The following is a 17,331-nucleotide window of genomic DNA, read 5'->3' as shown; positions in this document are numbered from 1 at the left end:
TAGGGCATAATGCACTCACAGCCTGTCACCAGCAACAAATAACTTCTGCACACAAACAATTTCAGATCCTTGTTGAGAATATTGGAGGAAAATAAAATTATGAAAAAAAGGAAAGTTATCCTTTGTTACTCTTCCACTTATCTGTTAATTCTGAACAATGATGTGGCTGAACTAACCACACAGGGATGCATGCATTCTTCAAACTCACAAAGCTGAAAGTAAAGCAACCTATGCTTACAAGTGAAAAAAGAAGGTGTTTCTCACTAATGAGAAAGTGCACACCATCACCTTTGTTGTGGGATGAATGTAAATTGAGCTTAGAAATTGAAGGGCTTGACCCACACCTTTTGGAAGCCAGTTTAAAAGACTTCAGGAAAGCAACATTTCTCCCTCATCTCCCTAAAATGCAGCATATAGAAACACATTGAGATGATGTGTAGGCATTCAATGAAAATTATTACAGCTCCTAACCTTTGCTAACAAGTTTCAGGGCTAGGTAATTGATTATAAAAATGAAACTGCATTTACTATTTGCTAACTTCTGATAAGCAGCAGCTATATAATTGATTCTCCCTTTCAGTATGCAATCAATTGCACTGGTATGAAAGCCTGTTTGTGAAATGCTGGTATTTTATTTAACAGTTTGTCTCACTGCCTACTTTCCCCTCTATGAATAAAGACTGAACTCAAATTGCCATAAAAAAATGGTGTGGACTACTTCAGTGTATTTAGTGTTATTACTGGGTAAATGGCCTGAGACAAAATGAGATTCAATGTTATCTTAAGTCACTACTTTTCTGGGAGGAAATCTAGGAGTCAGAAGCAATCATCAGTTATTGTTCCACAAGTCTCCCAAGATCTGTCACAGAAATCTGGAAAATCTCATAATCCTGTGTTTCTGTATCTCCAAGGCATAGTTTAGTAGACAAATTCTGATTAATTAGCTGTATCAGAATAGTTTGCTAATACAAACATAGCATGTGTATTCCTGGCAGCATAACAATTCTCCCTTCCTCCTCTCCTTTGCTTTGCTTTTGACTGTGCAGCCTGCTCACATAAGCACATCTATGTGCTGGTGTACATACACACAGCGCACACCTGGGCTGGTGTAGAAGCGCTGGGGAAACATGCATTATATTCTTTGAGCAAAGTCTGTTGGACAGTTAGCCCTGAGAACTCTACCTAATACTTAACTGATGTGTTTCGTCTCTAGATTGTCCCCAAACCCCTAAAGCTTGTGTTCAATGACCCACAGGGAGAAAAATGCAGCGTTCTTTACTCCTCTGCATAATCATCTGCTGGCCTAGACCACAAGTCTCTCCCCATGGTCACTCACACAAAAAGATCAAAGCAAAGGACTTGAAATCCTCATCACATTCACTTCTGATTGAATGGTTCCTAGACTGAGAAATTCTGCATAGAACTCCTAGGTGTTATTTGAGATGACAGATGAGCCTGTGATTAAGAGTCACGGTGTCATGCTATCGTAGGCATAGTAAAAGAAAGACAAAAAAAATATTTGTTTAATCCCATTCTTTCTTTAGACTGAGCACAAGTTCAAGTAGAAAGCACCATGCCCAGAGATCAATCTTCCACCGATGTGCCTGCCCACTGCAAAGGGAACAGAGCACATGCTGGTCTTCAATAACTCCCACATTATCTCAGTAAATTTTCTATAGGTCTTGCTTCCTATCACAGTTGTACACACTGAGAGCCAAGATTTTACAGGATTTATGTCTAGACAACTTTTTAAGTCTCTTAAAGCTAGTCACAGTGATCCTTCCTTCACTCACATTTTACAATCTTCCAGCATAATGAAAATGCATGTCCAGGAGCTGGAACAACCTAAATGATCATTATTCACAACAATCTAATAAAATATGCTTCACTGAAACTTAATATTTAAAAAAATACAAGCTGAAATTAAAACTACTCTGGGAGTTTATTTTAAACAGCAATAACAATAAAGCACTACAATATCTCATTGAAAAGTGGGACAAAAACAACACATGAATGGGACCATAACTGAATTAGTCTACACTGCAAAATAAACAAGTAATCATCACAGGATTTGATAGCCATGCATTTAAACATATCCTAATCCCGAAACTAATAAGAAGGCATAACTATAAAAATAGATGTCTCATGTTAAGTCTCATAAAAGTCACAAAACTGCAAATCTGCTCTAAAGGATTTTCTCACATTTTAATTAACTATCATAAAAATATTGTGATGAGATAATCTCAGTTTATATAGAAGCATTTTCTCCATTTAAAATTACGCTCAAGAAAGCTTAGTAAGCTGCCTATTCCCTGCTGACAGGCACAAAAAAAAATTTATCCATTCTTATATATTCTGTTTTATAGATGGGAAAACCATGTGTGTGCAATTTAAAAATGGAGGCTTTAAAAAGTCAAAGAGGTGAACTTACATCAGACTTGGGAAGACTGAACTAGATCAATCCCCTACCTGAACTATTTTTCTGCAAGTCATGATAGCTCAACAAGCTCTGCAAGGAGCAGAAAGATACTGCGACTCACAGACAGCATCCAGCATCTTAACAGCCTCTACACCATCACTTTTGGTTTACTGTATCCTCCCATGCCCCCTCTGCATGGGCCCTGATATTTCTATTCTAAAAATTAGGTCCTTGAGAATCTATTTAAATACTCAATTTCAAAGCTGGATGTTGCCATAAAAAACATGTGTGTTCAAACGCGTGCTGGATCACGGCCCAAAACTTGTTTTAGCTTAATTTCTGTATTTGGTGACCAAGCAAAACTGCTGTTATAGGTTTACGGCACCACAAGCTGCTTCTCCCCACCTCAGTCCACATACAGCATTAACAGGCTTAGACCAGAAAAACGGCTGACTGCTGCAGTTTCATCAGCAGTGGGTCACACTGTATTTATACTGTATGTATTTATTACTGTATATATTACAATTATATTACTGTATATATATTACAATTACTGTATATATTACAATATTATATATTAAAATATTATATGCAGTATTTATTACAATACCCTTATTAAACAACTAATGTTACATTTCTTCAGAACTGGTGACAATGCAGTGTAAGAACATGGGCTGCTTCCTTCCAGGAGTGAAAGTTTCTTGAGCATCAAGAATGCCCACAGTGTAAGGTGAGAGTCACTCCACAGAAAATCTGTTGGCCCAATAGGACAGACACAGACAGACAGACAGGTCTCCCAGCGGTTAGGCTCAGCACATGACACCCTTTCTCTGGCACATTACTTCATACACCAAGTCTCTTACAATGCCTAGAAGAAAACATTCAGGGCTTTTTGCTCCGCTCAAAAACACTGTCAGCATGAAGAGTTTTCAGTATATCTGTCCTGACCCCTAGATGGAGAAGGGAGGCTGTCTAGAAAGGGTGAGCTAGTGCAGGTGGTTGCCCTGTGAGCACAGGCCATGTATGTCCAGTGCAAGAATGCGGCAGCTTTGCCAAGCCCCCATGGGAAGCAGAGATGGCTTCCTGAGACAGGAAATAACACTGAACTGTGTGGCTGACAAAAGAGGAACAACAGCGTGACATGGCAGTAACAGGGTCTTTACCAAGAGGGACTGAATCCTGCTGAATTACCACAGGTGAAAGGAAAGCGTGTGACTGTCAAACCCAGGGGAGCACATGGAGATACAGACAGGGGAGGCCAGACACTGCCTGTGTTGAAATTGGCTCCTCCCCTGCTCTTCTCCCTCAAAACACTCTGCTCAGGGGCTCTCCTCAGCCCCACCACTTTCCAGAATGCTTTCTGCTCTCCTATCACAACTCATTTCATTCGCAAGCCCAAACCCAGCTGCCCTTTCTGTGCAGAGGCCTTCCTCCCCCACCCACGCCAGGGCAGGAGGCAGCACACGCCGGCTGTGCCAGGGCCCTCCGCTTCCTTCCTCCTGACATGGCCGGCCTGCTCTCCCACCCCAGGCTGTCCACCACTAACACCCCTTCCCACTGTCTCTGCAGCAGCTGGGAATGTGCCAAGCCAAAACCAAAAGCTGGGCTCCCCTCAGACTCAGATGACTATCCTCCAAAAACCCACCCACACGACACGCTAGCCCCACACACACCAGCTACAGCTCCTCCTGTCCCCACGCTGTCTGTCCCTTCTCTCCCAGCTTCCCAAATGACACTGTATCCTGCCCAGTCTCTCTTGCAGATCTCTTTCCGTGATTTTGCCATAATATTTCTTTTCACAGACTTTAGGGATGTACCTGGTTGAACATGCTGGAAGTAAGTTCTTTGCCTTTAATTTGGGTCTGCCACACTGCAGAAATGCTGATCTGTGTCTTTGGCCCTATCACTGACAGCAAACTTCTCTCTCCAGTCTGTAAAGGCTCCAGTCATAAACATTTGCTTACAGAAGAGTAGCAGAAAAGTGAACTTTTAAGTATGCACATTAATACATCCTGTCAAAGATCCAAAGTTGCTGCTGTTGCAATCCTAGATACTCCAGCTTTAATTGTTCTCACCTCTAAAGCCTTCACTCTCCAAAGCCTACAAAACATAGAGGCATACTATGTCAATGACACAGCGAAGTTAAGAAAACAAAGGTTAGCAAAAAAAGTATTTTCTATTTCTCAGCATGAAATGTTCTCAAACATCTTTTGATGTTCAAGTGGTATTTATAAATCCAAAACACCTCTCATTTTTTTTTTTTTTTTTTTTTGCTTTCTTTAAACAAGAAATCCAGACCTTTTCTCTTAAATTTCAGCTGCCAAAAGAATAAAAATTGGTGGGTAAGAATTTAAGTAATCTTTGCATCTTTTTCCCTTTCCTATGATTTTGAGAAGTCAGGTTCAGACTCCCTTGAAAATAAAATGGCAGTAAACAATATCTTTAGCTTCCAACTCACTACACAAAATTTTAAACCTCCACTTGTGTGTCATCAGTAGAAGAGATCACATGTGTCAATATACAAAATACAGCACCTAGAAGGCATAGTTGAAGCCACACAAGGGTTCAATCCAAGGCTAATTCACAGACACAGATGCTCCTCAGCTGCAGCAGGAGGTGGTGGTACAGGCTGACACGGTCAGGCTCCCTCCAGAGTCACAAAACACTCAGCCTAGTCCCCTCCTGCAACAGAGGGAAGAAACAGTGTCTCACAGGAATTGCTACTCCTGACGCAAATGGAGACCTCCCTGAGCTTTCTGACCTGGACATGTGCTATTCCAGACCTGATCACAAGACAATCTCCCAGTTCCAAGCCTTGCATGGCAGAGTTCGGCCATCCTGACACTGGGAGAGCTCTTCAACATGCAATTCACCTTCTGTATCTGCAAATATCATTTGCACAAGATTAAGCATTCCAGACTCACCAACAGTTTGTTGGCAATAGAAATTACCAATGCATCCATTGCAGAAATGGACCATACAAAATTATCCAGCCTTGAAGTTGCAACTAAAGCATTACCAACCAGCCAAAGGCCGTGAAGTGTCCATTTTGTTTGAAGTATAGCTCAAATAAATGCCATAAGAAACATAAATAATTTTTTCACCACTAAAGTACCAGAGATCATTCAAATCCTTTCAGATGAAATGCATGCTGTACTACTTCCACCCTCACTTAACAATCCAAGAGTGCTGACAAATCCAAGGGGAAAGTGGTTCTCCTAAGCCACTGTCAGTCCCAGTTCACAACAGCTTCTATAGCTATCACTGTTTGAAAAGCCTGGGACATGGTGCCACTTTTTTCACAGAACACCCATCAATTTCCTCTTCCATTAAATTATATTTAAAAAACAAAAACAAACTAATAAAAAAACCAAACAAAAAAAAACCAACCAACCAACCAACCAAAAAAAAAAAAAACAAAAAAAAAAAAAACCAACAACCAAAACAACAAAACAACCCACCAAAAAAAAAAAAAATCCCCAAAAACCCCCATCCAACCCTGAATCCACATCCAGTCCTCAGTGTTCCCTGACCACAGTGAATTAAAGAAACTCTGGACTCTTTTTTTTTTTTTTTTTTTAACTTTCAAGTTGCTGTTGAGGAAGATAATGGAAAACTGCAGATCTTAGCATTTTATTAGCAGACGGAAGATTTAGGTCATCACCTCATACCTGGAATTAAGCCCCAATAAAACTTTCGCCTTTGTAGTAGCTATCCCTTCCTAAAGACAGAGTAACAGTTCAGCTCTAAAGAAGGAAAAGAAAATGCAAAAAACATAACTAGAAGTGACTTAAAAGCCAGCTAAAAAAATCCCTTTCAAACATCATGAAAAGTTTTAGCAAAAAAATAAAAGTTTTCATTGAAATATTCCCTTTTAAGTTTCTATTTTTAAATAACAAGGTCCCTCAAGTTTTATGTAGAGTTTATCACACTGTCACAGAACTTGCAGTCTGTGAACCACCAACATCATTTGTGCTTATGAAAAAAAAAAAATCTGTACTGTACAGTACGTCCAAAAAATTGCATGAAGATTTCTGTATCTTCATGAAATTTTTACATGAAAATCTGTACTGTACAGTATGTATAAAAAAATGCATGAATTCTCTACTGCATGAAGAGAGGCTCCTCAAAAGGAGTCAAGGTCACCACATGCTCAGTGCTCTGCTCTCTCACACTTAGATGAAAAGCCTTCCAGAACAATTGTTGCTGTTTACAGATGATGATGCCTCACAGGAAGACTAGAAAGCAGTTGAAACACAAGTAAAAGCAAGCTATGGATGTTACTTTTGTGAATTAGAATCCACACCTAAAACTAGGCATCCTACTATACCAAGAGGGCTAAGTTTTTATACATACTCACAGAAATCTTCCAGTGTGAAGCTCATATGTGGCCTTCAGGAGTAACCATAAATAAAACAATAAGAATAAATCATTTTGAGAAACAGTTTGAATGCACTACTTCGGCCCAGAAAAATTAACAACATCTTGGACTGAGCCATCAATCAGTCTTCAAAACTACTCCCACATTTAAAAAAACTGGACTGAGCATTCCAGCTAGAAGTTTTTCACCTGTCTCTCCTCCTCTGGATGCAAACATCGCTCCTCCCAACACCCACTTCTTTCTGGATAAAGCTGCTGGCAGCTCACACTCAGCCATTCAGCATTCACTACAGAAACACACTGTGTCATTCATTCCTCTATGCCCTGTGCCACTGATGCAATGGAAAGAGAGCCAAAGATTGTGAGCATACTGGGTGTGCTGAAGCCCATCTTTCCTTATCACTTCTGTACTTGCAGATAGACATAATGATGAAAAAGTGACCCACAGAGGGCTTCATGCACCATTCAGAGCAGAAAAGTGTTTCTAAAGTAAGCAGACACATCTCTGCAGTAGGACAGAGAGTAAGCATATTCCCAGCAAAAGGTGGGAATTTCTCATGCTCGGGAGGAACAGAGATCTTTCTCCTCTTACATAGCAGAAATGAAACAGCCACCATGGACCGGACCTACAGGTGACCACCACTACAGGGAGTTCTTGCCAGCTGGCTCTCGAGCTGAATGCTGTCCAAGAGGAATTCCCAAGCTCCCCACGCTGAGCTGTGCTGCCCTGGTGGCTGCAGCAGCCGTCCAAGGCCCCCTTTGCAGGATGATGACAGCCAGCAGGCTCTGCAGAGCCTAACACTGCCAGCATGCCCCAATTCCCAGCTACATTCCCACAAGACCTCCAAAAAACCCACAATTCTCATTTCCCTGCTCCTATCACTTTGGCTCTCAGACAGACACAAAGCATCTCTTTTGCCCCATGATACACCAACAGTTTTACACACAGGCCAGAAAGTTTGCTTTCCTTCTGGCTGCAGAAACCCAGGGCTTAAAGCTCTTTCAAGATAAGAAAAGAACTTTCTTACAGAGCAGGCAATACATTATGTTAGGATGCACAGAAGATGCCAAAATATTCTGTGAATCTACTAAGGAATGGTTAACCTGCCTCTATATCCACAGTAGTCACCTTTCCAACATACCATTTATTTCCTACTATCTCAAAAGTTTTAGACTATTCCCCCTGCTGCCCCCAGAAGCTGTGCAGAAGTTTTGGATTTAACACCCCAGGGTACTTAAAGTGACAAAAAATGACCCACAGACACAAGAGAATCTGGACAAAATACCAGAAACCTGACCCTTACCAAGTCTGCAGGTGAACTTCCAGAAAGCGCACTCCAAGATTCATATAGACTCTTTGGAATTTGCTGCTGTGGGGCACCTCATATTAACTGGGGTTAAATCTTGAAGGTAAAGGACTTAAACTTCAAAGCTGAAACAGAACATGTTGCATCATTCAACAGCAGCATGGTGTGCCAGGTCAAACAGAACTACGGAACAGTTGTCCTTCCAAAAGTCCTGTTACAGAAACTATGTCAAGACCTAAACTACTGGAGCAGACCATTTTCTGAAAGTTTTAAATATTTAACGAAACAAAAAATATAAGGGAGAAAAAAAGTGCAAAATACAAATTCATGCAATACAAAGCACTGTCATTATTTACTCATACATTGGTGACGGTTTCAAACCACAGGACTCCATTATTAACCGTAATTACCAGACTTACTTTACTAACCGTGAAGCTCTGCATTACTAAGGTCTTGCAGAATAACAACAGTAAAAAACATAATTAACTCAAACTGGAATCTGCTGGGACACTTATAACACTGATTTTCTTATTGCTTCTGTGTGTAGGCCGGTTCAAGATTAGCAGCAAGTTGTGCAGCAGTTTGAAAACTGAAGAGTAATATTAAAAATACTTGACAAAAATCTCAGTCATGAATTATTTGGAAAAATTATCCCCTCGCTAACCTTTAAAGCTGTCAAGTGTAAGATGCAAATGTTTCCTGGATTTACATCACCAGTTGTCAGGGCACTTCTTTGCTGTCAAGTGTCAGAAATTTCCACCTTCCCCCATTTTAGAAAGCAAATCACATACTGGGGTGTCCCTGTGCGGATTTTAAAATAATACATGCCCTATCATCCTCCTCATATGCAAGCATTTAATGTGCTGTATCAAGAATGAAGAAATTGATTCAGCATTCTTCTCTATTCTGAAGTTACAGGGCTACACTGCAGTTTCCCAAATCCTGCCTGAATATTCCATTTGTCCTTTCCCTGTTGTATGTAAAGGCCACTGAGTTCATCTCTACTTTCGAGAACAGCTAGAATAAACCAACAAACCATGATTTTATCTGGATGAGTCACAGAATCCACTTTGCTGAACACATGCCACTTTATACGTTTCATGAAATAAAATTACATGCCAAAAGGGATAAATGCATAGATTAATACTTTAGCTATCTCATCAACTGAAAAATAATTCAGAAGTTGCAATTAAAAGAAACAGCAACTCACAAATAATTTTGAGATCTCACATTTGCCTACAATTGCCCATTTTTAAGTGTATTTCAACCTATGTATTCTCTGTAAGGTATCCAGTTACAGACGATTAAGTGAACGCTTACCGTTCCATGCCAGAGATAAACTGTGCCAACCCTCTAAAACAGGAGCCTTACGAATACTCCCTGGTCAGCATGAGAAATTAACTTAGCTCTTAAAAAATAAGTTGTTACATTTTCTAAAAATAACAAGCAAACAAAAAAAACCCAAACAAACCTGGAATCTACCCCATCAAAAATTCACATTAAAAAGCCAAACCAACAAAACCGTCCAATAAGTCAGTTGTATATAAAATGCCACACTTAAATGAAGCTGGACAAAAACTACATCTATTTTGTTCTCCAATATGTATGGATATTTTCTTTAGTTAAATTGGAGAAAAATGGATTTAAAAAATGCAACTTCTGCAGCATGTGAAATGATAAAGGGCATTTGTCTGGGATTCATCTGATTGAAGAATAACGTTGAGTTCATTACAAGCTTACTTGAAGGTGACTCAAAGAATATTTTTTTAGAAGTCGTGTTCTTTATTGGAACTATAATTAGTTTCAAAACCATCAGATCAAAAACACTATTTAAAAAATTAAATTATTCAAGAAAAATATAAAGTCCTAAGTTTACAGAGCAGTTAGCAGCTTTATGTATGCATGCTTTTCTGTGTTAGTGACATGGAATAGGTTAAAAGCATACACCTAAGTTGGCTTCTTTCACAATGACCACGTTTACAGAATGGCATACATATTTTTTTCCTTAAAAAAAAAAAATCCTGGAAGAACTTACTGAAAAAGCAGACTTTTTTTTAAACAAATGCCCTACCTAACATTTTACTGGAAGTTCTAACTTCCTCTCACCCCAACAGTAAGTCTGGTACAGTCATTTTCTTATCCTGTTTGTAGCCTATTTCATGCCACACAACTCTTGGCCCATTCGAACCCTGGAAATACCCTCTATTTATTCTAATTCCTTTTGGGCTTCTCCATGAGTCTCACCAGCTGCTTCCCTAGACAAAGAAAGTGTCACTTAAAAACCTGATTCTGTAGTGTATCCATCTGAAACACCCAATGCCTTGCAGCAAAAGAGAACTCTCTCTAATTGAGTCATCTTTTGGGGTTTGCCTAGTACATGATTTGGATTTGTCCTTCCTTCCCCTTCATGCAACAGGAAGCCTACAATGAAAGTTATATGCTTTCAGTAACAAAGCCTAGCATGACAAAACAGTGTGAAGAAACAAAGACTTTTAACATAACTTTCTGGCTGAAGCCAGAGGTCTGGGAAAAGCTGAGACACGCTGCTTCTAACAGTAAGGTAGTGGAGCTCCCTCTATTGAATTAGCTGCCAATATCTCTTCAAAGCTTTAAAGATGCCAACCGTGGTCAGAACCAATGTTCTAATGAAAACCTAAAACCTTCCATCCTGAGCAGCTGGGACCCATCATGTACACTGTATGCAAGAGACAGCTAAGGGAAAGGGACAGCCACCACACAGAGTCCATGACACATGCCAAAATGTCACTACTGCCTGGGTTCCAGCCCTGGGGAATTCTGCTATCCTTGGCTGCTGTTTGAGAGTTTTCCATCAGCTCCCAAACTGCTGTGCCCAATGCCCACAACTAAAAATGCCAGGGCATACTACAAATGGTGCTACCACAGCACAAAACACAACACATGAGTGCAGTTTGAGCTTTTGAAGTTTTTCTTCACAACAGGGGTTAACTGTACAGAGTACACCCTAAACAAAATATATGAATATACAGACTGCTGAAACACTTATTAAATCACCAACTGCACTTTTTACTTCTTATCAAGGGAACAGCTTAGTATTTCCATTGCTGTTGAAAGCACTTCAAATGCTTTCTACCCAAACGTTACAGAACTGTTCTAACCCTGATAACCTCTAAAAATTATACCCTGCACGTGCTCTGTCATACTCTCTACTCTTTTGTCACTTTCTCCCATTTTTTACCTCCCAAAAGAAGCACATTCATTATCAACAATAAAAATACTAGTTCAGAAGAAGCAGCACTGTTTTAATAAGCAAATATTTATTTGCCTTTCTGGAGACCTATATTCATGATAAAAAAAGCAATTTGATCTTAAGCTATGCCGAAATTCCTCAAAAGAGCCAACAGTGTGGAGCAGTAGATTAACACCCACTGGTGTAGCAATGATTGCGATTCAAGCCATCCTCAATAAAACACACTGGGAAAGACAAAGGAAACAAAACCGAAGTAAAAAAAAGGAAGAAACTTAATCTGATCTCTGCCAGTAGTGGATTGTCAGAATTCAAGGTGCATTGCAATCTCCCCTCTAAAGGATGAGATTCATTTTCTAGTGTATTAAAGGCAGAAATGTACAGCTTCCATTTATATTCATCCTGTTCCCATTAAAGAAAATATACCAAGATAAAGAACATGTAGGTCAAAACCTTGTCTTCTGGGAAGATAACACTCAACCATTTCGTATCAAGGAGAGCTGTTAATATTCAGGTTTTCCTGGAAAAATCACGTTCTGCTTAAGCAATTTCTAATTATCACCCTACAGCATTTACAGTTCTTTAAGAGTCTCTCATTTGAGCATCAGTGAATGGAAGCATAACTATTTTTCTTGAAGACAGAGGAACTTGAGAGAAATCAGAATATTGCAACAGGTCCTCAATTCTCTTACAAACGTGCCTTGCAGTTTACACACATTTTTTAATAAAAATGACTGTATTATCAGAGGAAAAAGCTGCACACCAGCTAACTCAGAAGAACCTTGAGTAGCACTGAAGAGAAAGCCTGAAGATTACAGGGTTTTAGATGTGGTAAAAATCAATATATAAAGTCTAGCCTCCTATCACAGCTGCCAGAACTAACCAAGACCATACTACGACACCATACTATTAGAGATGTGGAGAAACAGTTTCAACAATCAGCATGGTAGTATTAAAAAGACACAAAACTCCCGTGTGTGAAACAGCAATGGAATAACCACTGAAGATCAGACCTCGAGCCAGCTTATCTGTGATCATCATGCTATGGTCATAGAGTACAGATTACAAGAAGGGAAGACTGAATATTGACAATCTAGTGTTAGTAAGACTGAATATTGATAATCTAGTGTAAGGAGATCCAATTACAAATTAGAGCTCCTATAAAATAAGCCCATTCACTCTCCCTAGTGTTATTAGGCTCAAAGTGCATACAGAGAGGTGGGGCTCCTCTGTAACCAGTTTCCTACTAGCAACCTGCTCTCATTTCACCCAAGAAGTCCAAAACCAATTTGGCCAAAAAATACTCTCCCGAAAATCCTCTGGTAGAAACCTAAAAATGCCCACGATGGTGTGTTACGTAGGAGCAGCCAATATATTAAAGCTATTGCTGCTACAGATATGCTTGTTTTCATATGGCTTAGAGGGATCTCATATGGAATCAGGTATTATACCATGGAAATCTGCAGTGAGTACTCTTACCTCTTAAGACTATAAACACCACTGCTTAAGTAAGATACTTGCAAGAAAATAGAGAACACAGTTTTAGCCTGGTCATACAGGTGTAATTTGCAATATGTAAAACACTTCTCCTCTTTTATTTTCCCTTTTATACATCGTCTTGCGTAAATATTTAGAGATTCTGCTCCCAAAAAATTTCTGCTGGAAGTAAGTAAACAAATTAATTCTACTACAAAGAAGATAATATATGAACCCAGGGTAAATAATTTTAACAACCCAGGTTACTTTCAGGAAGCAGAATGGATGGTACTGCAAGAAAGGGGGGTACTCTTACACAAGTTGGAGAGTGAAAATAAAATATTCTGAAATTAAATATGACTTGTGACAGATATATTTATTTCATGAACATAACAACATATATTTTCTTCAATAAAAGTCACCTGGCTGAAATTTCAAGGATTTACAGACCTGGATGTTTTCTGTTGTTGCCATCTGCTTTCTCAGTGCTACAAACCCAACAGTAGAGGGAAAAGCACAATAAAAATAGCTTATGCTGGAAGACTTTCACATCAAAAAAGAAAAAAAACCCACCTAAATATATCCCAATGCTTCCCAAAGCAATCCACCTAAGTATTAAAATTCACTTAGGAATGAGTCTAGTTACCTGTATGTTAGGCCACAAATACATGGCACACTGAAGAATATACACGCGGTGCAGATACTTTCTGACTTCAGTTTCAGAAAACCCATGTGAACTCCAGATCTTAATATTGAAATCCAGTTTCCCTTGCTCAAAGTCACACCAGATATACCAGGGAAAAAACGCAATCAGAAGTGAGAACACAGTGAGTGTCGTGAATAAGATTACATGTTTCAGTCTCACTAGGCTTAGGCAATATGTAACAAAGCTAGTAATAAAAGGAGAGACTAAGAGCTTTGATGTTGCAATCCATCAGAAAGCAGGGGGAGGGGGAAAGGTCATAATTAGCTCCTGATTAAGAGTTTACTTTCTTTTCACATACATCCATTCCTCCAGAAATGTATGAAATTATAATCTATTTTCTCACTTAGTCTGACCTAGAATCAGTCTCTTAGTGCCAAATGTGTACTTGGACCCCCTCTCTCTTTTTAAGATGGGTATCCTCCTAGGCAGTTTATTCTCAGAAGAAACAAAACCAAGTTTTCTCATAAAGATCTCAATCATCTCAGGCCATCTTAAATATTGCCAGACATATTTACAATTGAGGCACATAAACTTTTAATATCTCATCTATTGCTTTCCATACCCAAAGCTCAAATGGAACTCCCAGAAGCCAAGCACCATGATAGAGTAAATACATCAATAATTTGTTTAGATGATAGCAAACTAGCTATCATCTAAAACAGCTGAGATAGCAAGGGGGAAGAACCAGCAAAACTACAGCAATATCAAGACCTTTTTATAGGTATTTTTGTATGTAAGTATCTTTTATATTCCTCAGAATAAACATAGAACTAGAGGCTTAAATCTACTACTGGGCTTTCCAGGCATTTTCAGTACTGCAAGGAAAGTTTGTAAACTGAGATGGGGCTGGTTTCTCCCCACACAAATTTCCTTACAGTTAGCCTGAACTTCTCCTTGTTGGGACAAGGAAGGAATTCTGAAGAGCAGAAAGAACAAGTTAAATGGTTTTGCTGACAGCCTATTAAGATCATAGGTAGTCAAGTGACATTTTTTTATAGAGCTCCATCAACACAATCTTTGAGATAAAATATTTTATGGTTTCACATTTTCTTCAAATGGAAAATGTAGACAGACACACAATCACCAAGATCATTTTGTATTTACTCAGCTAAATCTCTCCACAGAGGCAAAGTCCTGCTTCTTAGAAGCTGAGGTGCTTATCCCTCTGATAATCCACATGCCTTCAAGATTTCCTAAAATGAACAATCTTTCCTGAAGACTTTCTCTGCATCACAGCAACCAGTATTCTTTGTAAGCTCTGCCACCGGGACTGGTCTTTATAATGTCCGACAGTGGTTATACCCTGTATTTGCCAAAGCAAAAGCCAAGCAGCACAGCCTGACACACAGCTTACGGTTCCAATATTGCTGTTGATTCTGTCAGGAGCTTTTTTACTATTCTATTTGAAATTACAGATTCAGCAGGCTTGCTTTACTGTTGTAGCTAGTTTTCAGTTTTCTACTTGTAGCTTGTAAAACACAAGTATAAATACACCTCTTGAAAAAGGTCTGCTCTTCTCTTTCATTTCGTCAAAGCCATACTGGCCATAAATGGTTAACTGGAGAGCACGTAACAACCAGGCAGAGGCCAGGAATGAAAAACCACCAGCAGCTCCAACACTTCTGCAAACCCTCCGTTGTTGCAAAGGCACATAGAGGCAAAGGCACATAGAGGCAAAGGCATTTCTTAAAGCAATACAAAATTTTACCACAGGCTGACGCTCTTTCTACAAGAATAATGAGACGGTCCCCGCGCTGAATGCAGAACTCCTCACTTCACAGTTTTTCCCTCAGACTTCACTTTCACGCTCAATATTTACAAAACAAAGCCTACAAACACCTCATAGCCAAAATATTCCCAGAACAATTAGGATATTTAGCACTCTATGCGCCTTTCTACTTCCCTAGAGCCTCTCTCAGGAGTGCTCTTAGGGGCAGAGAGGAGAAGCGAAGTCACCCACGCGATCCCGATCCGCCGGAGCAGCCTCGGGCACGCAGCGCTGCCCCAGCGGGCTGCCCGAGCAGGGGGCACCGACAGCGGGGCTGTCCCGCCGCGCTCCCCGGGCTCCCACCGGCAGCAGAAAGCGGCGGGAGGCCGCGGTCCCGCGGGCTGCCGGCACGGCCAGGGGCGGGACTGAAGCGCGGAGGGCAGAAGCGGCTGGAGCGCCGAAGTTGCAGGCGGCTCGCTGCACAGACGTGCCGCTCAGCCTGGAAGTGAAAGCGGCACCGCATCGGGACTCAGCTGTCGCTCCCGCGGGGGCAGCGCTGCTCGGCGGCCGCTGACAACGCCCTGGAGGCACCCCAACGCCGCTTCCCACGGGGAAAGATGAGACCAGCGCGTCTCGATCCCGCTGGGGCAGCTCCTGCCTTTCCCGCAGGAGAGACGGCATCATCCGGCGCACCCTCGGAGGGTAGGAGAGGACCGCTCTCCTCCGGAAGCGCAGCGGGATGCGGCGGGCACCACCGGTCGGGAGCGACCCCCGGCGAGCAGGGAGCCCGCGGTAGGTGCTGGGGCGCTCCGGGGAGCGGCGGGCGGGCACCGCCACCTGCGCCCCGGCCTCCCCTCCGCCAAGTTACGCGCGGCCCGGACGGCGCGGCCGCGGCCACCGCTTCCCGCGGGTGGGCGCTCACCTGGGGGCAGGCAGAGAGCTGCGAGCAGGAGGCAGAGCAGGGGCGGCAGCGGGCGGCGGCGGCAGGAGGCGCAGGCGGTGGCGGCGGGGGGCTCCATCATCCCGCCTGCCCGCGGCGGGACCGGGAGGCGGCGGCGGAGCGGGGCGGCGCGCCCGCGGGGGCTCTTCCCTCTCGCACCGGAGCGCGGCAGCGACTTTCTCCCTCGTCGAGGCCGGGAAGAAGCAGCAGCGGCTCTCCCCCGGCGGCGGGAGCAGCGGTAACTTCCCGGGCGCGGGCGGCGGGGCGGCTGCTCTCCCTCTCGGCGCGCAGAGAGGAACGACTCCGCACCGGAGCAGGTGGCGGCTCCCTTCTGGCAGCCGAGCGGCGCTCCAGGACTGAGCGCTGCGGCGGGAGAGGTGGAGCCGGGCGGCGGCGGCGGAGCTGGCCCGGCCCCCGAGCCCCCGCCCCTCCGGAGCGCGGCGCGCAGGCGGGGGGAGCCCCGCGGGCAGCCCCGCCCGCTGCAGCCCCCCCGCCGCCCGGGATGTGCCGGCCCTCCAGCCCCGGGATGTGCCGCTGCCTCCGGGCCGGCGCTGTGAAGGCGAAGGGGCCGGGGCTGGCGGGCGTGCGGGACAAGCCGATCCCCCCTTCACCTGCTCCTGCTTTACCTCTGCTCGGTGCATGGGCTGTTTTCTGGCGCTGTGTTCAGGATGCGTGTTGGTTACGTGTACTGCGAATCCAAAGCTAAAAAAATAATGAAAGAATAATGATAATGCCCGTTCTGTTGAGCGTATAGAAACGTGATGGCCTCCTCTGAGCCAAAATTTTTAAAAAGGGGGGTGGGGGGGGAACAAAGCAAAGATAATAACGATCAGCTTAATCTGATTTAATTGATATAGCAGAGGATTGGATAAAAGGAGGGGAGCTCACAACACTCTGGTTGCATGAAGAAATGCACTGCAGGGTGAAGAGGGATCTTTCGTCACTTGTGGAAGTCGGCTGCCCTAAAGGTCAAAAAGATTCCTCATCAAAGTAATGTAATCCAGAAGCAGCGCTTTCATGCACAGTGCTCTATTCTCCTCCTGTTTTGGTCTGAGTAAGCAGTGCTGTTTCACTGGGAGGGGAATAAGCACACTGAAGCCGCATAGCAAGTTTCTCAGCTAACAGTTCTGCATGATCAACATGTAGCCCACGCAGTCATGTGAAGTAAA

General features: G+C 42.5%; 1 protein-coding gene across 1 annotated transcript in view; it reads right to left on the bottom strand.

The window, feature by feature from the left end:
* Positions 1-16,522, bottom strand: part of ALCAM (activated leukocyte cell adhesion molecule) — a 115,973-nt gene extending 99,451 nt beyond the window's left edge. The window contains exon 1 of the mRNA XM_041464074.1: positions 16,145-16,522. Coding sequence (XP_041320008.1) covers positions 16,145-16,244 — 100 coding nt within the window. The 5' untranslated portion in view covers positions 16,245-16,522. The remainder of the gene's footprint in view (positions 1-16,144) is intronic.
* Positions 16,523-17,331: the final 809 nt, after the last annotated feature.

The sequence above is a fragment of the Pyrgilauda ruficollis genome, unplaced genomic scaffold (assembly GCF_017590135.1).
Source record: "Pyrgilauda ruficollis isolate IOZ18807 unplaced genomic scaffold, ASM1759013v1 scaffold17, whole genome shotgun sequence".
NCBI classification, from domain to species: Eukaryota; Metazoa; Chordata; class Aves; order Passeriformes; family Passeridae; genus Pyrgilauda; species Pyrgilauda ruficollis.
The sequence above is the reverse complement of the archived record's forward strand: the minus strand, read 5'-3'. Positions and strand labels throughout refer to the sequence as shown.